This window comes from Aulostomus chinensis, chromosome 7, assembly GCF_037954235.1.
Source record: "Aulostomus chinensis isolate RoL2024-O1b breed Wild chromosome 7, RoL_Achi_v1.0, whole genome shotgun sequence".
Classification (NCBI taxonomy): domain Eukaryota; kingdom Metazoa; phylum Chordata; class Actinopteri; order Syngnathiformes; family Aulostomidae; genus Aulostomus; species Aulostomus chinensis.
Window position 1 is genome coordinate 23,236,993 of NC_141326.1, and position 26,585 is coordinate 23,263,577.

Here is a 26,585-nt window from a genome sequence, read left to right on the forward strand (position 1 = left end):
TTAGTTAGCTAGTTAGACCTCAGCCACGTAGGATTAACAATGCTATTGAAGAAATAAAAGCAAAAAGCTTAATCCCCCAAATTTGGGTTTCCATCCCCTTTTTTGTAAGAAATGAAGGCGAAGCTCTCAACCTACTTGTTCCCAACCATCAGCTCTGGGTATCCGGTTGGACCCTGAAAAGACCAAAGTATTGCTTAACAGTATCGATTAGCTTAGACATTAACGGTATTTTAGAAATTAAGAAATGACTGTGGCTAGATAAATGTAATCTTGGACCAATTTCATTTCTTATTGGCGATTATTGTTGTTGCCATTGCATTGAAATTCCAATTACCTTGTAAAAGACACAGACAGTCCAGCGGCACGAATGATTCCATGCATGTATGTGAGATATCTGATCACGCCATCCCCTTCATGCTAATGAGATCCATCCAGTACAGGGCCATTAGCCCACGACAGTCTTATGAACAACAGAAACTGGGAAGGGTGTTCGCTATTTCAATGGTTTTGCTGAGATGTGTGTCAATTCTTATCACAGAGGGTGAAGAATATAGCAAACGGTAGTCAAACTAAGAACATCCCACAAAGAAAATCAACAATTTTACTTTAAAAAAAAAAACCCATATGATGGAATAAAGCATCATTACACAAAAAAATATTTCTTTTTTTCCAGATTAAAGCACCTGAACACCTGGGATTGTGCTTCTCTTAATTTACACGTCAGCAATTATAAGGTTTTCATTTGTCCTGCTTCAAAAAACCAACAGTAAGAATGTCAGAGTTGGTAAAAACACACATCTCTGAAAACATCAGTGAAGGTTTGCGGGGTCCTGAAACCAGCTGACATCTTATTCAGCCATGAAAACCTCAGTCTGCTCTGTTTGAAAGCTGCGAACAGTCGAACACTTGAGTGAAAATAATCCACCGACTGAGACTAAAACACTCACAGAGGCTTTTTGCGCAATGATTTCTTTTAACAACCATTCCTAGTAAAAGCGGGGTTATTCTTACATTTTCCAAAGTGCTTCTTTCATCACCCCATAAATCATTTGCCCATAAATCAATTAGCCTATAAACTGATCAGCCCGCCCATTCATCCATCAGTCCATGAGAAGCAGCAGAGAGGCTGGTTGACCTTCCTGGATGACAAATCTTATTTTAAATAGGACTAAATGGTACTTGTAAATATGAAAGCCTCCTTTCTATCACTCCAGCTGTATCGGAGCCAGAGGTGCGGACGTCCTTGTGCTATCAAGCCGCTTGAATCTCAGCTTACTCGCTCTGCCTGTCCCATGTGCTGCGTCAGCGCGCTCGTCTGGGGAAGAAAATTCAAAACTAAACTGGCGGTGTGACCTTCCTGCTTCAATTACCTCATCACGCAGCTCTCAAGGAGGCTGGCAGACGAAAAAAAAAAAGAAAAAAAAAAAACACAACGTGCACCAGGGCTGCTGAGACACACACAAACAGAACAAGGGTTGGGCCTGCGAGCTGGGGCCTGACCCTCCACCGGAGGTCACATTGATGACAGAAAGAGTGTATGAGAACTTCCCTCATCACGTGTCTCGCATGGTCATCTGACACGATGCATTTGTTCATTTTGCAATAATTCTTAATGCAAAACCGCAGGATTTATAATCCCGAGTGGTTTGTTCACGTCACAGAACACGTTCATGTTAAAACAAACACCTTGCAGGTGGTTTACCTTTATGATGCTGCCGGTCTCAACATTGCTCAACTGTTTGCTCTCTTGTGCAGAACCACTATACAGGACTATTGTTTAAGACTGGGAGCCGCCCAGTGTTTCCTGGTTTGTAACATTGGTGATGTCATGGATGACATCACTGGTATAAACCAAGTGGAGGGGGAATCTTTCTGTGGAGATCCTTCTTTCTTTGTTAGGAGTACTTTGAATCTTTATCAGTGCCATTTAGAATTGTAAGTAAGCTTGTTAATGAATCATTTAAGAGGTTTTTTTTTTTGGAACTCGCTGGATCGAACACCTTAATAAATCAGATGCACATTCAGCCCGAAAACGTTTCAGTTTCTTGGATGAAGCAAATGTTTTTCTGTGTTTTCTCCTGTTTGGTGGGCGCGTCAGAGATGTCAAGTAGTGGCTGCCAATCAGCAGCGACTGCTCATCACCATATACATCATTTGATGTCACAATAAGACAGCGACAACATCCGCAGATGATGATTGGCAGGAATAATCCTCAACATAAAATAAAAAGCTGATAGATGATGAAAGTAAGAGTAACTTCGTTTCCATTTATGTCAGCGTTTTGTGGCGTTTGCTGTCGGGGTTGAGCTCCTCCCTTTTCTTACTCCATTCGTTTTTCTATAGGCTGCACGTGTAATGGAGACCACCATAAATCAAATCAAATCAAACCATCTTCCTTGTAGTTCGAGCCCCATCCTTCTCCAGGGTGCTTATGTGACTCATTAATCTCTTCTCAGCATGTTCATTCTCAGCAGAGCAAAGCAGAATCTAGGTGAAAAAAATACAACATAAATACAACCGTAAAATAATCCCAGGAAAATAGGAGTAAACCCCCAAAACTAATGGCCTGTTAACATCTTGTTCTAAAAGCTCAGGTAAACTGAATGTTTTATCGGCTGCATCAAAGTCGTTCAGCCACCTTGATGAGGGCACAAATGGTGACGTGCAGGCTGAATATCAATAACCGATGAACAGCTGAGGAACGACTGACTTGTCGCTGTCTTTCGCTGGAGGTCAGAGACCTTGCTGTCCGTGTTGCTCCACATGGAACCCCACACGGCAGAGCCATTACATTCTGTGAAATGATGGAGCAGCAGCATGTCAGTTTTCCTGACCAGGACACATTAACTGAACTGCCGGTGGAATTTACAGTAAAGGCTTGTGTAGGTCAGTGGAGAGCTGCGCACACTGCAAAAAGTGTCCGCGTCAGGGCGCCGCAGCATCTTTAAATAGAACCTGTGAGAGACAGAAAATGCAACAGGTGCAAATAAAGCGTTCCATGTACTTTGACTGTTGCTTAAGTCAAACAGAAATCCGTGTGTTTGCTTCTCTTTGTTTTGAAATGTTTTGTTTTGAGAATGTAAAAACTAAACTCTCCAGAAAAAAGGGAATATCAAGCACAACTGGCATTTTTTTCCCATTAATGGTTTCAATGTTTTACCAACAGCTTTTTTACAAACACCTCAATGAATGTCTTTTCATCAGTAATTACTCTCCTTTCTTAATCAATATGCTTTATGAAACATTAAATCAAAAGTCTGCCTTGTAACTTCTAGACCTCAAAGTAACAGTTCTGCAATGCTCAAATCATTTCATTTACAATATAAAACTGAGGCGGAGCCGGAAAACAGAATGATTCACCGGTCTTTTTGTTTTTTTTCGTCAAGCCGAATTGTGGGTTATTTGTTACAGCTCTATTTTTAACAGTTTGAGATGAGACAAAGTAATTATTTTCCCGGCCATCTTTTGCAGTGGATCCGGCTCTGCAGGCAGGTCCAGCGTCTCCACTGGTGAGAGAGCCTGTCAAAGGCTGACAAATGGGCAGAGTGCTTTCTGCTGAGAGCGGTCCCTGCAGGGTTACCATGCAGGCAGCCAGACCAGGGCCAGGAAATTATATACATTTATTTCTACACATCATCGACCATCGAACCGTCTTATGAAATCCACACAGTCCAAGACAAAAAAGTTCAGATTGTTTTCTTTATGCAGACTTGTTGGTTTGAGGCTAACCTACTCTTACATGCATTCAAATGTCGTTCTGTTTATATAAAATTATTGGATGTATAGATCATTGCATTTATAGCATGAATGGAACAGCAACAGGCACAGAGCAAGGGAACATGGTGGGAGTCATAGAGAACTATCATGACCCTTAGCCAACAATTACAATACAATTCTGTGATTATCAGTCAGGTTCATCTTCAGTGCATCACCATTTCTGTAGAACGGAAGAAGACGAGACACTCGTAGCGCAACTCTCAGTCCAGCAAAGTCGTAGCTCTCAGACTGAGCTTGGTGCCTGTTTAGCACAAACATGCATGTCTGCAGTTCAGTCTTTATAGGAATTTGATTCAAAAATGTTTCATGTTGTGTTTGTTTTTAAACATTATGATGTTGAATTGAAGTTGATCGTTTTTTTAAATTGTGAAATATCGTCAATTCATCAGTCCTGTAAATTAATTGTTAATCGTTTAATTCCACGGTTATGGTCGGAAGGTCACAGTCACCTTGACCTTTCACCACCGCAGTTTTATCCCACCACCGATACAGACACGTCACACTGCGGTTATAGAAAGATCATATGGACCCTGATGTGGGAGGTGCTTCAGTGATTGAGTTGGGGTGTGTGTGTGTGTGTGTGTATGTGTGTGTGTGTGTGTGTGTGGGTGTGTGGGGGGGTAGTGTCAACGATTGCTAAAAAGGTGTGATATTGTATTGGAATTTGGCAACTGTATCACAAGGAAACTTGCTGGAGTACAACAGAGAGTACTGTAATTGTGATTGAGGTATTTTATTCCTCTGCTTCTACACTATCAGAGGGTGTCTTCCAGTTTTAGGGGTCCTTGCCTTGATATCAGATGAGGAGGGGGCCCATTGTCAGTGGAGACAGTGTGCTCCTGCGGTAGTCACTGCAGCTACTGTGCCCTCTCCACATGCTCTCATAGCTGCAGTCCTCGAGGAAAGCAAGATTTCAGCAGTTTAGCCGGCTGCTCCTGGACTCCAGCAGAGAGCCGCTCCGGAAGACTGGAAAAATCAGGGCTTTTATTGCTTGTCCCGATCAAACACCTGACCTGACTGTTAAAAACGCTGTGTAGAGGTGGATGTAGCAGCGGGCTCATGTTCAGGTGTTCAGAGAGAATTGAGGATTAATTTAGCAGACTCACTAAAATGTTATTTTTCAGTGATTAGAGACAATCCTTTGTTGTTGCGATATGACCAGATACATAGCACCCTATCATCACTCTCCACCTCTTTCTTATAAGGAGGGTGAATATGCAGCAAAGAATAATCTTCAATATTAGCATTTCTGTCGTAGAACATTTAATGATCTAGTCCTGCATCCTATTCTGCACCACTTTCCCCACTCTGGTTATTTTCTGTAGCTGTACTAAATCAGCTGAGTCTATTCTTACACATCAGGCATGCATCATCACAAACATGCCTCCTTTATGCTGTGTCTGCCTGAGAGTGTGTGTGTGTGGTGGTGGTCCGGGAACACTCTCAGCAGAGCCCCCACCCCAGCCCCCCCCCCCCCCCCCCCCCTCCTTCTCCGTTGCTGCTGACTCATTCACACTCACCTTCCTCTGCTGGTGCCTCCTCAGCACCTGGAGCCTGAAAGCAAAGGGGCGGCTCTAGCCTCAGGGTTTCGCTGCAGGGTGTGTGTGTGTGTGTGTGTATGTGTGTGCGTGTCCTCACTTGTCCAGCTACACAAGGACAAACTTTTCAATGACGGCTTGTTAACAGACAAATCCTGCATCTGCTTTAAGTCAGAAAATACTTCAGTGGTGTTAATATAAGTGTAGAAATGAAGGAGCCTCTGCTGCAGTATTGAGGGTAAAATGTACAAGCTGATCAGTAGAGACCCCCTACAGCACTGGAATTATCCCAGTACTTCATTCTGAGCTACACTTTATTACACAAAATGTGAGTTTTTAAATTATTAACAGGTAAACACACGAGAGCTTCAATAGGAGCTTGTCATTCTTTTAACCTTGCATTAAGTTTGACTGCAGAGCTTCACGGCTGAGACAGTCATCTGCCACCCAGTGGAGGACAATGAAATAACAAACATGGATGATTTATAGTGACCTTCCTCAGGTTTGGTGGAGAGCATGTTTTAGTCATTTCAATTATTCATAAAAGCTCACGTGGAACACAACAGCAGACAAACACCAATCTTAGTTTTCAGTTTTATTTAAGGTTCATTTTTTCCAGACCTGCAGAGGACAGTTCACTTCCTTTAAGCGCCTTGATTTGTATTTTTTTTTCTTCTCGCAACATCATATTAAAACCCATTGTATGACTGTGTTGGTTTTTCCTGGATGAGTTTGTTCATTTTGTGAATACTGTTTAATAGGGAACAGCAGGGGGGGGGGGGGGGGGATGGGGGGAGGGGGCAGACAGAGCAAACACGGATCAGAAATTAAGACTTCAAAAAAAGAAAAAGGCGGTGATTGGAGAGGTCAATTTCAAATCCTGAAGGCCGAGAGCTCTTTAAACCGCGACTACAGTACTTGGTGTTGTATTGCAGCACCTTCCTTTGTGACACACACTCACTTACAGTTGCCAAATCCACATACAACATTGCATATTTTTAGCAATCATTGACACTAGACCCCTTTCCAATCACTCAAGCTCGTCTCTGGTCGGTCCATTTTAAGGCCTCGATTAAGCCCTCGTGGGTCGACACAAGGACCTGTTTACCCCGGGGCTACCCTCATTTGTATTTTCAACATATTCTCATCCGTCTCGTCTTTTTTCCTATCTACTTGATGGCTGTCCATGTTAGGGCTAGCTACTGTAGGTACCACACAGTGGCACTGTGAGTAAGAGACTAACCCTAGTGCTCAGGATGTGTGCCATGATCTCCCACAGCCCTGCCTCCCTGCGGTCAGGCAGTGCTCTATCCTCTGATACAGAGGTTCAGCAAAATTTTCCCTCCAGCAGGACGGGGCCAGTGGGAGCCCTCCACTAAAGGGAATGTGGGCCAAGTGGCCTCTCAAGCAGGCCATTTGTGTCGCTACCTAACAGGGAGCCCATGCATAGCCTGTGCCCTAAACTCCCTTGTGTCATTGGCATTCATTCTTCCAACACATCTCAGCTTTTTTTTTTTTTTTTTTTAATCTTTTGAAAACCACTCAAAAAAAATTAAAAAAAAAAAAAAAGCTAAGTGCCAATCCCCCCCCACCCTCCTCACCTCACCTTATTCACAATTGGCTGTCAGAGGTAACTGTTCAGTCTCTTGTTGAAGTGGGGAGGATGAGGGTCTTTGGGGCAAAGCTTCAAGAGCAGATTCACAGTTTGCTTCATTCCTTGAAAACTGACCGTGGCTTCAACTTTCAAACACAATTGTTCATGCTTAATCATTAGTTACTTTTAAAAGAAGACCTCACTTCAGCTAAATTGTTTCTTCGCCATTTATTTTTGGAGTTAGCTCAGTGCTATACTGTTTGTGCTCTCCATTAACAGTAAGCTACACGATGAAATCTCCCAACATCTCCATGTTACGCCCAGAACTAGGTCTAAGGAGTGGTGATGGTCGCAGACAAAGGGTACCGACAACTTGTGTGCCACAACAAAAACAAATTGGCCTTTGAAGTAGACAAAAAAGAGGGAGGAGGAAGAGAAAAAGAAGAAAGCATGTTTGTTACTTTGTTAATCATTTTTTATACTCTGCAGATTGGTGTATATTGCGTTGGAAGGGGGGGAGGCGGGGTACACAATGAGAGGGTATAAGTGGTCATGGGGAAATGGATGGGTGTCTGCTGTAGTCTGTATTCAGTGGCGGTCCGCAGCAGCACTCTGTAGCAGCTCTGTGGCGGGCTGTCCCGGCGGTCTGAAGGCGGTCTGGAAGCCTGGGGGAGGGGAGTGGAACTGGCTGGGGTTGGCTGTGGCAGGGGGCAGGTATGGAGCCCAGCCGCCGGCGGCTCTGTGGTGGAGGGGGAGGTGGGCGTCGAGGAGGCCACTGTGGAGGGGCTGAGGGGTGGGCACCACTGAGCTAGCTGGACCGTCCATCTCTGTGAGCGCCTGCAGGGACTTGAGCCAGTGTGGTGGGTTGTCGTCCTGGAGACAGTCTAAACTGTTGCCTGCTGAGGCCGGGATGCCTGGGGGGGGGGGGGATCAGAGAGCACAATGTATGAATGGTGACAAAATATACCAATAACTGAAGAGCTTCAGTTGCGCCACCAGCTCTGGGAGGTAGTACTTGATGCTAAATGCTAATGCACAACGCCAACAGGCGCTTACTGTTCTCACAATCATGACTGAGAGAGTTAACACACATTTGAACATCAGTAAACACAAACTACATTTAAGGCCGACAGGAATGACATTAGTTTTATTGGACTTTAAATTTTGAATCAATATTGAGACAAGAAAGCAGGATGCACAAACTCGTTTGTCCACAACCAGCAGGCCTTTCACACTGGTAAACACTTAGTAGCCTTACCAGTAGATTCACAGAATGGGATGGGATCAATAATGAATTCTAAATTCAGCCAAAATTCAAGTCTATATTTCAAAATCACGTGGTCTTTAGATAAAGAGAAAAATGCACAAAATGTCACAATCTGGAGTGACATTTTCATGTCATCTCCCATCTCCAGCCAATTCAAAAGACATAAATAACAACAACAACATAACAATAATGATCACAACAATAATAATCTGAGTTGGTTTACTTTAGAGCAAAAATGATTTTCCAAAGAGGAAAAGATTCATTCCCATCTTTTTGATGGTCCACGACTGATCAGTCGATTACAGTCACTCACTCCATTTACAGACCAACTTCAGAGGAGTACAAGTGACATCAATAACTGCTATCACCTGAAGCTCAATATCAGCAAAGCCAACAGGCTTATGGTGGACTACCAGGGGGTGAAGGGGGGCTCCTGTTCCATCATGAAAGTAACTTTGGACCCAAATTAATCTAAAAACGAACAGGTACGGGACAGAGAAGACTGTTCTTCCTGAGATCTCACTCAGCTCCAGCTACGTCTGGTGACAGCGTACTGGCATAAAAAAACATCTTGAAACGTCCTTGTCTCCAGACAGCTTAATTGTGTGCTACTTTATGATCTATAGAAGAGGTAAAAAAAACCCTGAGATAAATTGATTGTGTATTAATAGTTGGTTGCAGTGCTAAAACATTTAAAAAGCCTGGAAAAAGAAACGTCTCTTTTCTGCTTGATAAATGAACAACAGGACAATCAACATATCTAATAAGGTTGATAGTTTTAATGTCTATCAACGAATTAATTAATTAGTGTCAAACATTCAAACAAGTAAAAGGTGAGACCCGGCAGACTACCTGTGATGATAGCAGGGTCCATCCAGCTGGCTGTGCTGTCCCAGCTCAGGCTGTGTGAAATGCCACCTGGCCCACCGATGTGGTTAACACTGTTGGAGGATGATGAAGATGAAGAGGAAGAGGAGTTTGGAAGGCCCCCGAAGTTGATATTGATGTTGGGCAAGAGAGCTCTGAGGCCATCTTGCCACTCTTTCACATTTAAGCCATCTATAGAACCACTGTTTTCTGCAGCAGAGGAAAAGAGAATGTCAATTATTCAGGTGTTTTGATCACACACTAGTGGTGAACTGAGGAACTGCAGCTACTGGGGTTTGTTACAACATCAATAAAGCCAATCTAAACAAGCAAAGTGACAGGTGTCAGGGAACATGTGTTGTGACAGTCAATAACATCTGATCGCTATGGTAACATGGACTGATGCCACAAGGTGTGTCTGGTACCTGAGATGGGGATCCCTCCCAGCCCTGTGTTGTGCTGAGGAGGCAGATTCAGGTCCAGGAAATTACTGTGTGAGGCAGCACTGGCTGAGTGGTTCAAGTGTGTGAGGTTATTCCGTGTGGGGACGCCCATCCAGGGGTGTCTGGCGGCTGGCTGCTGCTGACTGGCCTGGCTGCTCTGACTGCCAGGGAAACTGAAGGAGCTGTAGATGGCTCTATGATGGAGCTGGGGGAGGCGTGGCAGGCCGCTGGGGAAGTGGTGAGAGGTGCTGGGGTTTGAACTGGGAGGTGGCAGGCCGGGACCATGATTGCTTCCCTGGGGGAGAGGGCCTGGGGAGGAGGGGCTCTGATCCTGCACTGATAGCTCCTTTTCTATCAGGTCAGCTAGGGCTTTGCGGGTGACGTCGAAAGGATCGAAGCCTAGGTCGTCGTCCTGCTGTTTGCTGGATGAGCCGAAGCCAAAGGCCGCCTGCCAATCTGTGGAGGAAGACACTGGTATCGTGTCTGTCAAGAGAGGAATGTTCGGATAAGTTGAGAGTCGCCCCGAGTGATTAAATCAGCTGACAGCGGTAGGATTTCTTTAGCGGGGGTTGAAATATTCAAATGTTCTTTCCGGTGTTACTGGAGGTGACTATACCTTTGCGAAAATTACTGGAAAGCAAAAATATGATTTATTATGAATATTACAAATCCACAAGCAAATCTATGCTGCATGTGGCAGCATAGATTCATGCGGCAGCTGTCACATCAACGAAAGCAACACATGTATTAGTCAGAGTTTTTAATCATCAAGAATCAACTTTGATCTCGCCAGTGTTTTGTTGTCGTCATGGAAAAAAGGTTGATGAAAATTTCTGTACTGAGTGAGTTTCAGTGTTCGCTGAAGGTGAGTAGTCGTTTTCTATTCAGGTTTTTTTTGTTGATGTTTCATATTCACTTCTGCCAGTACCAAGTATGACAGCTTGTTTTAAGTCAGCAATCAAGCCATTGTTCCTCTGCTTCAGACGTCCACAAGGTTGCGGTTCATATGCCACTATTTTATTTGTGAGCCTTCTCCACTTCTGTTTTAACTTTTCAATTTCTTTGTGAGCACAAAGCACGGCAGTCTCATTGCCTTTTATAGCAACTGACCGTGCGTTTACCCACGTTACTCAGGAACCACTGACACAAGCTTTAAACTTTCAAGGGCAATAACATTCATCAGTGCAAGATCACAAGAAAGAACCATTACGCTAGAAAAAATAAGGAGCGTCAAAGTAATCCCACCATACTCTACTTTTCTGTGCTTTTGCCCTTTTGCTCTCTAGTTGTACTCACTTATGTTATTTGCCATTTGAGATACAAGAAATTTCACAAATACATAAAAAAGATAAGATGACGATTTAGCCGAATGTCCTTGGATGAACCTTTACATCAATTTTGTATTTTAGGTGTGTTTAAGTGTTTTCCTAGTCCCCCCCCACAACTCCAGAACAATTTAAAGTAACAAGGACAGATATTAATTCTATGATTAAAAGGAAAACACATATTCCTGCATCGTCAGAATAAAGCAGTTGTCTGTTACTTAAAACATATAATCTTTAGACTTTGACTCACGACTTTGATTAGGAGCCCACTTTAAAAACCAATACTCATAAGGAAAAGTTTCGATTACCTGATGTGAAGAGGCTCTGTGGTTCAGGGGTCATGGGCCAGTCAGAGCTGCCCCGGGGGGAGCTTGGGAAGGGGGGCAGGCCAGCAGGAAGAGGGTTAGGATGTCTGAAGTTACTGTTGTCTGAAAAGAGCGACTGGGACTCAGCTGCTGCACCCTCGAAGGGCGAACGGGCTGTGAGGTCTGACACGCTGATGGGCACCACCAGGTTGGGCTTGGTTAAACCCGGGGGAGGGGAGGGGGAGTCACTTGTGGGTATCTGGGGAGTGAGAAACATGTTCATCTCCAATCTTGTTTCAGTTTAATTCAAACCTAAGTGAAGAACACCACAGATGAAGTGGTTTTACCTGTTGTAAAGTTTCTCCGTTCACCATACCAATAGATTCTGGAGGCTTGTCACTGGGACTGCAGGTGAAAATTCAGTATATTAATAAAAACAGCTTCTGTCAGGATAAATGTGTTTCATATGTTGGTGTTGTTGGCCGGATGTGGCTTATATTACCCGTTACTGTCACAGTTGGAGGAGAATGGGGACAGGGCAGTACGCTGGCCAGGACCCAGCTCTGTATCTAGCCCATCTGAAGTAATAACTTCTTGGTCTAGATAGTCTAGCAGCGGAGGCGACTTGCGGTCCTCTGAAAGCCCGTTGGCCAGTTTGCTATGCACCGACAGTGTTGGCCACCCATCTTTGCCATTGCTATTGTTGGTTCTGTCACAAAATGAGGGAAACTTTAAGCACTGCACTATGAAAGTAAAATAAGGAAGATAAATTAAAAACTGACCTCTGTGTTAAGTTGGATTTACTCTTTGACTTCTCTGTTCCACAGGCTGGAGGTTGTAGAAAGCTAGGGTTTATTTTATACAGGTCTTGGAGGAGTTTCTGCTCATACTCTTGATGTTTTCCTGCCTAAAAATAGACACATGAGTCAACATTAAGCCTTTTTATACATATTAATACTCCAAGCATGGAGAGGGGGACAGAATAATTACTAGCGAATATTACCTGCATCTCCTCTTTAGTAAAGCTAGCTGCTTCATCCCCCAGCTCATGTAGATACATACAATCAGGTTTAGGACACTGCATACTTTTGAGGAAGTAACTGCAGTACTTTGTTGTGCCTAAAGAAGCCTGCAAGAGTAAGACAGAAACAAAAAACTGAGAAAACTGGACAGTGATGTCGTATGGGGATATAAAGTATATTTATTACAAAAGCAGAAAAAAGCAAAATAGCACAGAATAAATTTATCAAGTGCCTTTTACAAAAACTAAACTTGTCAGAACCATATAAGGTTTTGTGTATTCAGGTATACATAAAACCGATGATCTAAATAGTCAACTTCTCACCTTGAGTGTTCTGCCATCGACAACCACATTGTTCACACACTGTATTGCTCTCAGAGCATCTTCAGAGCGTATGTAAGTGACATACGCGCTGGCGCTGGGCCCCTGAAGAAACAGAACAATCAAGTCAACATGAAAGTCCAACAGATCATGGTAGCTGTTTCAGGCCCTTTCTGTACTTGTAGGGTAGTAATGAACAGTACTTTCAGTTATCAGACGTGATCAGTCCATTTTAATCCTTTCCTAATGATTATTTTAACAAGATAAAAGTGGTTTACAATTGAGTTGTCTTTAGCGAAGCCCTCATTTTGTGATCGAATGGCAGAAAGAGCCTTTGGTCAAGAGAGATAAATAAATTGTGCTAATGTCAATATTGAGCAATATAGTTGCGATCTATGTTGTTGTAATTATGCAGTCAACTTAAAATCTTTATTGAATATTAAAAATGTTCTTTGTATTGGATTCATGTTAAGTTGCAAAGTACCTATCAAATGAAACACAACTAAAAATAAAATCATCGTGAAATTCATATTTAGAATTTTCAGTTCGTTGAGTTTTGTTACGTTTTAATACACAAAGACAGTAAGTAATCTAGCCATCTAATCAACTGTCTATTTTGTTTACTCACCTGTGAACCTGCATAAGATGTGCTATTGTTGATGACCACTTTATGGATTTTACCAAACCTCCCAAAATATTCTGGTCGTTTTAGGACCTATGAGCACAAGGAAATTATTTATCACATTGTGGATTAAGTTTGATCTCTCTCTCTCTCTCTCTCTCTCTCTCTCTCTCTCTCTCTCACACACACACACACACACACACCTCAGAGGGAGGTTACATTAAGAGACATTTCAAGACGCATTCAAACCATTTATTTAACAGCGAGTAGCTTCAGCTGGGCACAGCTTCATTCCACTTCAACTAACATACCAAAAGTTTAAACACTCCTGTGTCATAGGTAGCACAAGTCAATGAGCTCATTAGTGGAAACTCACCTCTGGGTCAGCAAGTCGCTGTGAGAGTCCCACCACAAACACCAGGTTTCTCTGGACCACTCTGACACTCGCCAGATGCTTGCGGTTCTCTGTCACCTTCTGCTTCTTTTCATTCTGTTTTTGCTTCTTTTCATTCTTTATCCTTTGGATCTCTTCCTGTGACAGAGGCTTGTACACAGCGGGGTCTTCTGGGTACGGCTAAACGAAAGACAAAGTATCAACAATTTTATTTTAATGAAGATATTCAACCACATCAAAAATACTTAAGTTGTCAACACTCCACAACTTTCTACACAGTTAGACATGTCACGATTTGCCAAATCCACAATTCAATTTTATTTTGATTTCCCAGCTTTTCCAGCAACATCAATTCCAATTTTACACTTCAGCTCTCAATTTATAAAGAAAGAAATATCATTCACATTTTCAGAATATTGTAGGCTAAATGGCATTAAATACATTTCCTACATGCGCGCACGCTTATGTGTGTTTGTGTGCGTAGGGAAGTAAAGTGAAGACAGTTTGTCAAGATGACAACTTGTTACATAACTCTAAGTACAACAAATGCTTCCTAAAGCATCCAGCCCTTCTCCACACAGAGTTACAGCTGCAACATCTGACCAGCACAGGAGGGCGATGCCATTGTTGTTACAATTCGGTTCATCTCCAATTCTGACAATGGCCATGTAGTCTCCTAAATCCGCTACCAATGAGCGCACTAATTAGCAACTGTAAAAGTTTTTGTACTGTCAGTATCACCACTTTTGCTATGCTAGACATATCCCTGCTCTTTTTACATCAGGCAAATCAACACCCTGATTGGAGGTGTTACTCCAGCGTTGTGTCAAACTTCCTCACCTTTCTGCAGGCAGGGCAAAGGCCGTTCTCATCTGTGCGGATGCGATGCCAACAGAAGCGGCAGATCTGGTAGCCGCAGGTGCAAGGGAAGAAGTTGACGTCATCAATCTCCAGTGGTTCCATGCACAGGGGGCACTCCATGGGGTCGTCCTTCATTTCAGGGCTGTGGGACATCCTATGGCGCAGTGAAGGTTGAGTGTTGAAGCTGTCACACATTTATGAAAATATACAGAGGCTGAGCATGAGAACTCAACTGCAACATGATTGAAAAACTGATCTTTTTTTAGTTCTATACATTCTTTCCAAAACAAGCTTTGATAACATGATTCAATGACCAATGAGTCACAAAATTAGACTGACAAACAATATTCACATAAGTATCTTTCAAGTCGGATTTGACAGAGCAGTGGCAGCACTGAGCCCCATAGCCAGTTTATCATGTTCACCTTGAGACAGATACAGCCTAAAAACCCTCATGCAAGTCATGATGTACAGCTTTCCTTCAAACTATTAAAGAGAACTGTTGATTTAGCTTTGGAAATTTGTGTTGCCATGGTACTCCAGCCTACAAATCATACTGTCCAGATGTAAGAAAACATGCTCGTTTGGTACAGATCCCTGCAGAAATCACATTAATTCTTTCATATGTTTTTCAGATAGCAGTCCATCTTCACTGTCCAGACATTAGTGTTATTGTTATATCATGGCTCACATCAAAGTTGCAATATCGATTGCAGTAGCCTGTTTTTGTTTTTGAAAATACAACTTAAAGCAGACCCATATAATCCAGGAAAATAACAGAAACAGATTACAGAACATTAACAGAAAATTAGCCAGCAACGTTTGTGTGAACTGAATAACCATTTACGCTGTTGTTAATGCTAAAGAAAAACAAACAAACAAAAACAACCCTGAATTTCTAAAAAATGTAAAAGCCAATTCACAATATTCCCATCATGTCCAGGAAATTATGTTGGGCTCTGCAGAGGAAATCTTATGACATCTAAAGAAGATCATAAAGTTGAATCAATGTTTCTGAAACAGCTTAAACAAAAACAGGCCACTTTAACCTTCATGTGGCTTGCATTTATTGCTGGACTACTTTATCAGCGAGCTTTGGTTAGTTGTGTGTGCTAAATATGAGATAACCAATTGTAAATCTCTGAGAACAATCCGAGAACAGCAAAAACATGTTTAAGTCATAATGTAGATGTTGAAGCATTTTTTTCCCCAGAACAAAATGTCATAATGGGAAAGAGCATTCCAAACTATAATTATACACTCACTAACCCATTTATTGAATACAATGGGACAGAAGCAAACATCGCAAAATCCAACAGCTCTGCAACGAATCCTCAATTTGCCCATCTCATATGTATAAATTAGGTCTGTTGCCAAAATATTTGGAACACCACTCAGTACAACCCAGTACCAAAAAGTACAGCATCAAAAATGGACCATCACAGCAATTCAACACGTCTATCAAGGAAATTCAATAGCAAGTGAGCATTATACTCCACATTGAGAGAATTTTACTTTAGTCCAGGGACATTCCATTATAATAAATTTAAGTAACAGAGATGAAGCTAATAAATTGGCAAGTGAGCGCATGTAATCCGTTGTTTGCAGTAACGATTCAGTGTGTATGTGTGTTTTTAAATGACAATACCACTACAAAAAGCCGAACTCAGTGACAAGTCCAGATTGACAAAAGCCGATGGTTAGCGGCAAATAAAATGATAACAGGGAAACGCCAGCATTTCGATTGTCGGTTGGATTTTCCTTCATGAATTCCCCAGCATCTGGAGTACCACAGCTTTACATCTTCACAAGCGACAATCAACTGATTGTCTGAGTCGAGTACGAATCCAGAAAATGTAGTCAGACGTGTAACTTTAGCTGCTATCTTCTGGGTCGTAACGTTACATTATGACAGATGTTATTTGACTACCATTAGGCTAAGCTAACATTAGCCGGGAATTGGGTAAAAGAAGCCGGTCTATGTCTAAGAAGAAGAGTAGACCTCTACCATAAAAAATTACCACACACTGGTGAATTTTAGGTCATACTAACCTTAAACACTAAACAAAAGGTATGACACAACGTCACAATTTCTTCTAAATACTAAGTGACAGCTTGCTAGATGATAACCGCTTGCATCGTCGTTGCTAGCATGCTACATTATTACAGGCAAAATGTACGGGGTTTTTGGAGCCAAGCTTACGACGCGGCCTACACAGGCTAACGCTGATTGGAACCAAGTTGTTCACACTGTAAAACACTGACATTGCTTTTACAATGTTAAGATTATCTTGACAGCGTCCTACTGGGCTTGAATATATCTTACAGTTCGTCCAATAAAACATAATAGACACAACTGTCCTTTATTTATTGAGAGACAGTGAAGGATAGCTATCTCAATTAGCAACTTGGCTTACGTTAGCGATACTTACCCTGACCGTATTTAGCTTAGGATTCCACTCCAAGAGAGTCACACCAAATTGGGCGGGGACTGCGAGCCAATGTGTCTGAAATGTCTAAATTTCTATAAACGGTCACTTGAGATAACCGTAGGTGTGATGTTCTGTTACAATTAAAAGGCTGTAAAGGTGTTTTGCCCCTTTCTTTTCTTGGTATTGTGGAGACAATTTACGCTCAAACCACCATCTTAGCTAGCATTAAAATAGGGAGGAGGGAGTGGGGCAAGTACTCATTGCCAGTGAGCTTGCGCAGATAACCAGATGACTTGTGGGAGGTTGAGTTTCCAGGGATTTTATCGTTGCGCTAGGGACAGATTCTCTACAAATATGTAAAATGTGGAAAGTACAATGAAATAGCAAAAATAACATTACTTTTAACACAACTTTGAGGTAGTTATTTTGTATTTAAGAAATGTACATTTTACTCAAATACATTTAATAAAGAACTTCTTTAGTGGTTGTTTTGTGGATGATCATTTAAAGTATAATATCTAATATGATCGAATATAAAACATGAACCATTGTTACAAACAGTTGCCAACCGAAAAGTGATTAATGGTGGCAAGACGTAGTTGAGTTTCAATTGCCAATACTGTACATTCTCGAGGGCCAGCATCCAGATGCTGCCATAGTGCATCGTGCGTCTGTCTGTCCTCTCAGTGTCATCTCAGCGTGTCCCATCTCGGTCACATCAGTGTCATCTCAGTTGTCTGACTGTTAGCTCTCCATCCTACACCCTCAGACCCCAGGCCATCAATCATGGCCCTGCACTTCCTCAAGGTGCCAGGGCCAAGATTGAACAGCTGTGGAGCTAAACAAGTTACAGACATACAGCATTGCATTGATGGACTAGCGCTGCGCTAACTGTTTTGGGGGGTGGGGCCATCGGTTGTATGACATCACAAAACCCGACTTACAATCCCCCTACTTTGATCTTTAGGTTCTGCCTGTGATGTTTTTATTTTTCCTCTGATTTTTGATCTCAGTCATTCTGTCATCTCAGACCTTAGACCCTCATTCCCAGACTTACTTAGAACTGCATTTTCTCAATTCATCAACAACAGTTTGATATTGATCAGATGAATGACCGCTGAGATAACAAGCTCTGACACACAAACAGATGTAAAGAGATTTGTTACTTTTACAGATACACAATAGTGGATAATTCACCAAGTTTATAAAATACCAAACATTGTTCAAGATTAAATCAGTGCCTCTCAAGTGTTTAGGCCTCTGAAATTTACAAAAATGCAGCATTTCATGTATTTATGAGTTTTCAAGAGTTTCAGCAAACAGTGCTTATTCCCTTTAAATTCCTCACATGATTTAATTTCTAAAGATGTTCAAAGAAACTAATCTCACCAAAAATCAAGGACTGGGGGAAGTCCCAAAAGCAAACCCAGATTTGTTAGTCAAGCCTTACTATTCTTCTTTCCTTCTATTTAACCCTTGTGCGATCTCTACACAAGGATTTATATGGTGAAGGCCACGGTGCTCCATTTGAATCACTTAAGTGTATTAGCGTCTTGCTCTCTGTGGAACAAAAACTTCAGTGTTGTCTCTACTGCTGTCTTAGAGAAAATGAACCAAAAAGATAGCAATGTCTGAAATGATGAAGCTCTGAATCTTTAATGATAGATAATGATATGAGATTAATGGTACATTTAAAAAAAAAATCAATGTTACTGCAATTTGTGAAAAATGAATTTATATGAGTGTCATCAGTTATTGAGGCTTAAAACAAGACTGTTGTTGATTTCGGTAAAATGCGAAAATTCTTCATATCTAGTTTTCTACACTGTTTCACGGTTAAAAAATATGTTCAGTCAATCCATATGAAGCGTGATTCGGGCCATTTTTGCCTCTGGACATTATTGGGCTCCATACAGGATGAGTTAAGCTCAGGGGAGATGGGGTGATGTGATGCCAGGGACCGACGCGCAGCCAAGAGCCCCATACGAACACAGGTGTCTGTGTCTCGCCCTTGAACAATCCCCGCCATCAAGGCCCCAGCAAGACTGAAGACAGACAGAGAGAGAGAGAGAGAGAGAGACAGAGAATGAAGAGGTCATGGGAAATGCAAAGGGGATCAAACTGCAGGAGGTGTCTGAAAAGAAAAAGTATGTTTTGAATCACCTATCTCCTGCTCCTGAGACATTCATAGTCTCCTCTGCTGTTACCGTCAGTGCTGGGTAGTAAACAGCACAAAGCTTCCCCCTCTGCAAACACAGGTCACAGTGAAATTCATATTGTTGTCAGCATTTTCACCACAAGACTAAAATGCGTGGTTTTTTTTTTGTTTACCCTCTTATGTTTTCTTGGCTTCAGGTTGACTGAGCCTGCATCATGCTCTCCACACACCAAAACTCCATTTGCCCCCAGGGTCACCACCAGGCAGTGAAGATGCTCCAGAAGGGGGCGTGAGAGAACCACAGCAACGCTAAGCACCTCCTCGAGGGTGCTCGGCAGCACTGCCACCCCATGAGACAAAACCACTTCCTCACATTGTCTCACATTGTATTGAATTTTGATTATAGTGTGACTTTGAGAACAAAAGGCACATTAATATACGCTGTTAAATCCTCCATTTTCTTTCTGTCGACTTCAGTTTACCTTCTGGTGTTTGGAGGCTGAGCGTTTTGTTCATGGTGCACAACTCCGCCAGGTTCGGTGATGAATAGGACAGTGACTTCCAGGCATCTGACAGAAAAGGCTTACAAGCCTTTTCTGAATCTGTTGGCTCATACCAGACTGTAACACACACACACACACACACACACACACACACACACACACACACACACACACACACAAACAATGGAATCGCATCATAATCAATGAGAGCTGCTGTTTACAACCATTCATTATCATTCACTGACCATCTGACCAGCAAACTTGGGCTCACACTGTTCAAATGCTCCCAAAGGGTTGTTTATTGTTGTTGTTATTATTATTATTATCATTATTAAGTGTACAATGTGAAACCCAGAAATTCTTCTTCTTAAAACAATGTGCAGATATCCCTTTTTTTCCTCTTGCATTACCTATTCATCCTACACCTGTTCAAATGTTAACCTGGATGTGCATGCACTCATACTATTTTACCCATCAATCCCTGAATAAAGCTTACCATTGATGTTGTGCTCTTTAGCAAGGGAGCAGACATAGTTGATGGTGGATACTGGGATGTTTCCATCAAGACACACAAGAGTGGCTGATGAAATCTGCCTCTTGAACTGTGACACCTACAATGTGAGAAGATCTTTAAAAGACAGAATCCATAAGGAGCAAGTCAGATATAATTACAGTTGAATTCTTAGAAAAATGGCACAATAAAAATGACAACTATTGAGAGTAAAAATATACAAAAACGGCAGCATTAAAACTTGGTATTGACGTCATGAGAAGGAATTGTTCCTGAGAGTTTAAATAGGAGAGATATGATCACTCTTTGTCTTGGAACTTGCAATGATGGCTCAGAATATGGACTGAAAAATTAAACATTTATAGAAATCACCGTAATGTCAGTATAATAACCTCCAATGCCCCTTATTAATATAATAATAATTATAATATTTCCAATTGAGGGGGCTGCATGGTTCAGTGGAAGAGTGGCCTTCTAGCAACCGAAGAGTTGCTGGTTCGATCCACACTTCCCCTGGTGACCATGTCAAAGTGTCCTTGAGCAAGATACTGAACCCCTAATTTCTCCTGATGGCCATGCGACAGGCTGGTGACCCGTCCAGGGTGAACCCCACCTCTCGGCAAATGTCATCTGTGATAGGCTCCATCCCCCCGACCCTTAACAGATAAGTGGTATAGAAAATGGATGGATGGGTTTAATATTTCAAATTGCGAGGATGATTTGTGACCATAAATCCCACATGATACAATACGGTACAGCCCCATGGCATAATAGAGAATCTGTTTCTGAACATGGAATTGGCTCACCTGTCTAAAAATGAATACATGCGTCAGAAGAACTTACGTAAAACTCTGATATTTGCTGATGGATGTCCATGTCTCCTAAACCAAGACTTAGTTCTCCACTTTCAGAGATAACTGCACAGTAAGTAGCAGTTCTTTGACCTTTCAACCTTGTTACACCACTTGTGTCCTTAGAGATAAAAGAATAATACTTACACCAGTAAACTGAACGCCAATCACTTGTGTGCTGACAGAATAGAATTTTACATACCATGTGTTTACAGTGATTCAACACCGCACTGCTGTGTGAATCAGCTCCAGTAGCAGAGATGAACAAGGGTTTGTGGCCCAAACGACTCAGACAGTCTCAAATGAAAGCAAGAGATACATAAAATAAGACAATCTAACTTGCAGATGGAACCGTGCGTGCAAAAAATCAGATAAGAACCCACCAGCAATGTTCCGGCCTACACCACCAAACGACTGACTAACACTTCCTGGGTTTGTCTGTCCAAACTCAAAACATCAAAAAGTGTTGTCAGAGGTTATTACGACATAATGAATGTGATCTGCATGATTGTGGGTAAATGTATGTTCAGTTCAACTTACTTGCAGTGTTTTTGTTTTTCCTTTTGCAATGAAATCCACATTTATCCCCCCTATCACAACCTGCAAAAGAACAGCATCAAATCTTATGCATCTTATCTACATTTGACTTAACTGAGGAGAAATAAATTGAACATTTAAAATACTCACAATGTTTGATTCAGACTGTTTTTTGTGATGTTGAGTTGTGCCTCTTGACTTCTTTTTATTCAACTGTTTTGAGAGTTCGCACGCTATCTGGCTGCCAACTTTAGCATTGTTGAGAATGAGAGAAATATCTAAGAGCATGAGGAGTTAAGGACAGTGTCACTGAAACATACAGACAGCCAAAGTTCAACAAGATCAAATGAGACAAAAGAGACCTCTGTGTTTTATCCCTGCCAGCTCCATGAGATTACATCTTTAGTTGTGCAGGCTACTGGGAATGTCAGGATCATGTTTTCACTGCAACTGCAACTGCAACTGCAACTTATCACTAACGCAGTTTTCAGGAGGATACTGGCATGGAGGGACTTTCCTTCAGTCAGCTCATTGACCTTTTGAAGAATGAATGGTGTCACATCTCTTCCTGTGACACCTCGAGCACTAAGAAAAACAGAGAAATCATCATCAACTCAGTTCTGAGATAAAGACAGAAATCTCGACCTGACGCCCCTGAAAAACATTTGTCTCTTCATCTCAGAAAATGGCTGTTGAGAGGCAGAAAAACCTGTGCACCTTGCCTCTGTTGCTGCAGTCTGAATTGCATGATCTATCTGCTGGCCTGCTGCTGCATGCTCCTCCGGGATGGGCACCGCTATTAGGACACCACACTGGACACCCAGCAACAGTGAGCTTGCTGAAGGAAAGAATAGGCACAACGCTGAAAAATCTAGATTGTATTAACTGCAATTTGTTTAAATCGAGTGTTGCTAGACATTGTGTGATCATGATTTAAGGTTCAATAAAACATGACATGTTCCGTTTAGTATGAAAGTGCTGTGATACCAATGAGTGCTGCTGCCTCTTCAGGGTTGGAGACTTGGTAGGGGGAAGTGAATCCACTTCGTGGAGAGAAAAATGCGGGGAAATTCTTTGAAGTTCCATACGTGGCGACACAGACACCCTGTGTCTCCTGACAGGAAAACACAAAGCAAAGGAAACAATTCATCATCATCATTTCAAGATTAATAACAGACATTTACCTGGCTGTAGTAATGGCTGTACTGTATCTATGTACTGTAAATGCATCTCACAGTAGGACAGTGAAAAATAACCTCAACATTCTTACCAGGAACTCCAGGGTGCGACCGATGTCTAGAATAGACTTGACACCAGCAGAGACCACAGCAATGGGAGTCCGGCCCAGCTCTGTCAGATCTGCACTGACATCCAAGCCTGAAGAAATCATACTTTATTCAAATCACATGCAAACGCAACACTAATGTATGTATTCTCATTGTGCCATGTAAACAGACACTCACTGTCTTCTGGATCATATATGTGACTCATCAGGCATTTGAAATTGCTTTTAAAGTAACACTCACAAATTAAGGACAGATTTAGACTTTAAGAGCTGCCAAGAATTCAAACACTGCTGCTTGAGGAGTTTGAATAAAGAAGTCCAAACTTCCCCTTTTATGTGAGGTTCTGCACTTAAAAGGTACACTGAGTGATGTAGCCTGACGTCAATTCCATTGACGTTGGTTGTAAATACCAAACAAAAGCAGAGCAAGCTCGCCCCTCTCCCCGTGTTTCTGTGAATGTCATGAACGCACATTGACGTTGAAAGTAGACCAGTGCTTAGCGAACAACGCTAAGATGAGTGAGCAAACTAAAACTGTTCGTTGAGTAAATTTACATCCAAAGTATTCATACAATATCTTTATGATATTAGGTTATGAGTTTCAGCTGATATATTTAAAATTATTTTGTTAGGTTATGAGTTACCGCTGATATATTGAAAATAACTTTATGAGCTTCTGCAAAAGAGTCATTTCTTGTAGAATTTGTCCTTGCTAGTGCTAGCTAGGACCTATAGAGTAAGCAAGGAATAACATACTAATATTGAAATTGGCTTACGGGTGTCATGGCTAGTACGATACTCAATCGACTATGCTTAGTCCCCAATGTATGCATGCGCATTAACCCCCCCCCCCCATCCTGAACCGTCTTGTCTGTGATTGGCATGGGGGTCGTTCTGTGTGGAGTCTGCATGTTCTCCCTGTACCTGCGAGGGTTCTCTCTGGGTACTCCCACAGTCCAAAGACATCAAGAGGGAACGAGGCTGATTGATACTCTAAATTGACCGTAGGTGTGGCTGTGAGTGTGAATGGTTGTCCAGGGTGAACTCCGCCTCTCACCTGAAGGCAGCTGGGATAGGCTCCAGCCTCCCCGTGCCCAGGATAAGCGGTGGAAAATGGATGGGTGGATGGATAGATAGCCTTACATGTGTGTTTTCCGACATAAAAAGTCAAATAATAACAATCTCTATTTTAATAGAGTCATATAATCCTATCGTTTCTTTTACTGCCAGAATGTTCATCTATTTAGCATCAGACTTTTTTAACAAAAAAAGGTGGGTACAAGAGGTGCAAGTTCTCTTACTGTTCTCTCCATCCCTGTGCACCCCTCCAATGCCCCCTGTGACAAACACAGGGATGCCCGCTCTGTGTGCTGCTATCATGGTGGCAGACACGGTCGTCCCCCCAGACAGCTTCTAATAAAGTGTCCATACAGGATGGTGGGGAAGGGAGCAGGTGAGCTGTCATGTATATCAGACAGATATTGTTTCCATGTCATATGGGTTGCAGTCTCACTTGGCTGACAACGTAGGGCAGATCCCGTCGTGACACCTTCAGGGAGCTGCTGCAGCGGGCCAGGTGGTCAAGCTCCTCTGGCGAGAGACCAACATGAACTTTGCCCTCAATCACTCCAACTGTGGCGGGCGTGGCCCCTTCAGCTCGCACAATGGCCTCAACTTCCTTTGCTGTGCTGTACATATATTACAAATGACAGGGTCATTATCATTGATTAAGACAAATAGTAATTGCTGTTATGAGAGTGGTTGAGAGTGCGGTCCAGACTACCTCAGATTGTGTGGGTAGGGCATGCCATGAGTGATTATGGTGCTCTCTAGAGCCACCACAGGCCTGTTGTGGGCCAACGCCTCTGATACAGATGGACGAATTCTGAAAAGGTTGTCTGGAGGAGAGTCATCAACAATCATGATTATTTACTGTGTGTAGTGTATTTATTCTAACTACCATTTTGAAAATTGTACCATTCTGAAGTGTTGAGATTCCTCTTCTTAAGACGAGAGCAGAGGCACGCTTCAGCATTCTGTCTAAATGAACCCTGACAACATAAAGGGTTTTCACATTTTACAGTGTCAAGTAGTGTCAGCTGATGTTTGTCTTTGAGCCAGCAATCAGTTGTCTAACAATCTCCGATTGACTCACCAGACTCTCTGCTCTGGTATTCCCTCTCCTGAGGCTACAAGATCACTCAGGTATAAGAGCTTGGGATGTGGTTTAACTTCTTTATAATTGAAATTGTCAGTGACATTCTGTGGATCCTGCTTAGTGCGGTCTGAAGCTGATGAATAAGACATTCGTCAAAGAGGACTTAAGGGACACAAAGAAAATGTCCCCATATGGTTCTCTGTCAACCACATGAGAACATTCCCTTCAGAAGTTTTAGGAGGAAAAAAATTCTCTTGACATACATCTGGGAGTGTCAACTAGCAAGACTTCCAGCACTGACAAGGGACCATTTTGGTCACATTACATTCTATTAGGATGGGAAAAGAATGTCACAATAAATGAATTTATGATAGCATTTAGTGAGAGATGGTACTGGTAGAAAATAAGGTACAATAAGGAACATGGGCTTGGACATATGTTCCGGTACATAAGCTTGGCTTGTCAAAAGAATGCTTGAAAAATGTGCGTGAGGGTGACAAACCAATATTATTACACTTCTGAAGCAAGCAAAAGGTCCCTAAATGTCATTAAAGATTTTGAAAAATGTATGAAGGAGCCTTTGCTAAATTATCCTCTAAATGATCCCATATCTTGCCTCCTCTGAATGCTGCCAAATAATATCCTTGTAAAAAATGCTCTGGGAAAAGCAAAAGAAACAACAGAGGTGAGGGAAAACAGCATTAAATTGGGCTACAAACAAACACACAAAAACAAGACGACAGAGTCAAATCCAACTCTCACAGCTCTTCAGAACCAATAAAAATGCAGCAAAAGACTCTTGAGAGTAGTTGCTGCAGGCTCCATTTTGTGGTGGGAAATAGTTTATGTAAGACTTAACCTAACTTTAATTCTGTGTTGACCAATCTTTAAAAAAAAAAAGTTAAAAAATTACCTTTCATTTCTTGTGAGAAAAATCAAACAGGGTCCCTCTTGGATCACACTAGTGTGTTTTCTGCCTCTGTAAGGCGCAAGTCCAATTCAGCCATTGTGAAGATTTTCTTTGCCCCAGTTAGTTGGGCCAAATTCCCACCACCCTCCCTTTCTGAGGCCACTCTCAGAAACTGAAACCCAAATTCCAGACCTGGGGGCTGCGCTGCTTTTGTTGTTTGTTTGTTTTATTTTCGTTCTTTTTCTCCAAAATTCACAGCATTTATGCATGAAAGATTGATAAGTATTAGGTCAGAAAAACAGAGCAAGCCAAACCTAGCATTAATATTTTACAGCTCATGTTGCACCAACAATTTCAACCACTATATAGATCTACAACCTCATAACATAAACTGAGATGATTACACACACATATGGTAAATAAGTACAGAGCTTTCTTATCAAAAATATCCACACTTTTACATAACACAACATTAACTGCACATTATAATCCGACTTCTCATTGTAAAACTGCACAAGAATCCAGTGCTTACCTTCTTCAGTGCAACAAAAATGGTGGAAACTTTGGCCAGAGGGCTGAACCTTGACCCCCATGTTATTTACACAGCCAGCAAGCATCAGCGACAGGACTTCAGAGTAGTGGTTCAAAGCAGTCTTGTCTGTCTCTCTTGTAATCAGTCTAAGAGCAATATTCAAAAATACTGAAAAAGCTTCAATTTGTATACTGTATGTTACAACATATACAAATCATTCATAATATCAATGCATGAATCTAAAGCATCCATAATAATCTTTGAGGCTGCAAATAAAAACAAAATAAGAAGTTGTTTTCACAGTCTAATGATCATATTGTTATCAAGAAGCTGCAACTGAAAATCCACAAACCTGGAAGATCTCCAAAATAAC

The 26,585-nt window shown here is 41.9% G+C and overlaps 2 protein-coding genes across 7 annotated transcripts; both read right to left on the bottom strand.

Annotated features, from left to right (window-relative positions):
- Nucleotides 1–5,909: 5,909 nt before the first annotated feature.
- Nucleotides 5,910–17,015, bottom strand: cnot4a (CCR4-NOT transcription complex, subunit 4a). 2 transcript variants are annotated; one of them, XM_086209405.1, is made up of 13 exons: nt 16,768–17,015; nt 14,315–14,519; nt 13,457–13,654; nt 13,087–13,173; nt 12,462–12,563; nt 12,120–12,245; nt 11,899–12,023; nt 11,619–11,825; nt 11,464–11,521; nt 11,120–11,375; nt 9,469–9,969; nt 9,029–9,253; nt 5,910–7,823 (listed from the first exon to the last, which is right to left on the bottom strand). In XM_086209405.1, the coding sequence occupies exons 2-13, from the start codon at nt 14,486–14,488 to the stop codon at nt 7,498–7,500; spliced, it is 2,385 nt and encodes a 794-aa protein (XP_086065531.1). In that variant the 5' UTR covers nt 14,489–14,519; nt 16,768–17,015; the 3' UTR covers nt 5,910–7,497. The 2 variants fall into 2 exon arrangements, with proteins under 2 accessions (XP_086065531.1, XP_086065532.1); XM_086209406.1 differs by having other exon boundaries at nt 14,315–14,489; nt 16,768–17,014.
- Nucleotides 17,016–17,267: 252 nt separating this feature from the next.
- LOC147259144 (uncharacterized) lies at nt 17,268–26,297 on the bottom strand. 5 transcript variants are annotated; one of them, XM_086209407.1, is made up of 20 exons: nt 26,213–26,297; nt 24,768–24,903; nt 24,590–24,663; nt 24,396–24,510; nt 24,126–24,300; nt 23,914–24,025; nt 22,598–22,704; nt 22,315–22,441; nt 22,045–22,165; nt 21,827–21,912; nt 21,478–21,605; nt 21,331–21,390; nt 21,174–21,237; nt 20,993–21,087; nt 20,783–20,911; nt 19,925–20,039; nt 19,408–19,545; nt 19,099–19,265; nt 18,931–19,013; nt 17,270–18,812 (listed from the first exon to the last, which is right to left on the bottom strand). In XM_086209407.1, exons 1-20 carry the CDS (start codon nt 26,295–26,297, stop codon nt 18,617–18,619), a joined length of 2,313 nt encoding a protein of 770 aa, XP_086065533.1. In that variant the 3' UTR covers nt 17,270–18,616. The 5 variants fall into 5 exon arrangements, 4 of the variants coding, with proteins under 4 accessions (XP_086065534.1, XP_086065533.1, XP_086065535.1 ...); XM_086209408.1 differs by lacking the exon at nt 20,783–20,911 and having other exon boundaries at nt 17,268–18,812; XR_015117171.1 differs by lacking the exon at nt 17,270–18,812 and having other exon boundaries at nt 19,099–19,303.
- Nucleotides 26,298–26,585: the final 288 nt, after the last annotated feature.

Coding starts and splice junctions, on each gene's coding strand:
- cnot4a (XM_086209405.1), bottom strand. CDS start 14,488: ATGTCCCACAGCCCTGAAATGAAGGACGACCCCATGGAGTGCCCCCTG. Junction 11,522..11,618: donor TCCAACTGTGACAGTAACGG/GTAATATAAGCC, acceptor TTTCACCTGCAG/TCCCAGTGACAAGCCTCCAG. Junction 9,970..11,119: donor ACAGAGCCTCTTCACATCAG/GTAATCGAAACT, acceptor CTCTCTTGACAG/ACACGATACCAGTGTCTTCC.
- LOC147259144 (XM_086209407.1), bottom strand. CDS start 26,297: ATGCTTGCTGGCTGTGTAAATAACATGGGGGTCAAGGTTCAGCCCTCT. Junction 24,664..24,767: donor ATACCAGAGCAGAGAGTCTG/GTGAGTCAATCG, acceptor TTATGTTGTCAG/GGTTCATTTAGACAGAATGC. Junction 21,913..22,044: donor ACTGCAGCAACAGAGGCAAG/GTGCACAGGTTT, acceptor TGTTTTTCTTAG/TGCTCGAGGTGTCACAGGAA.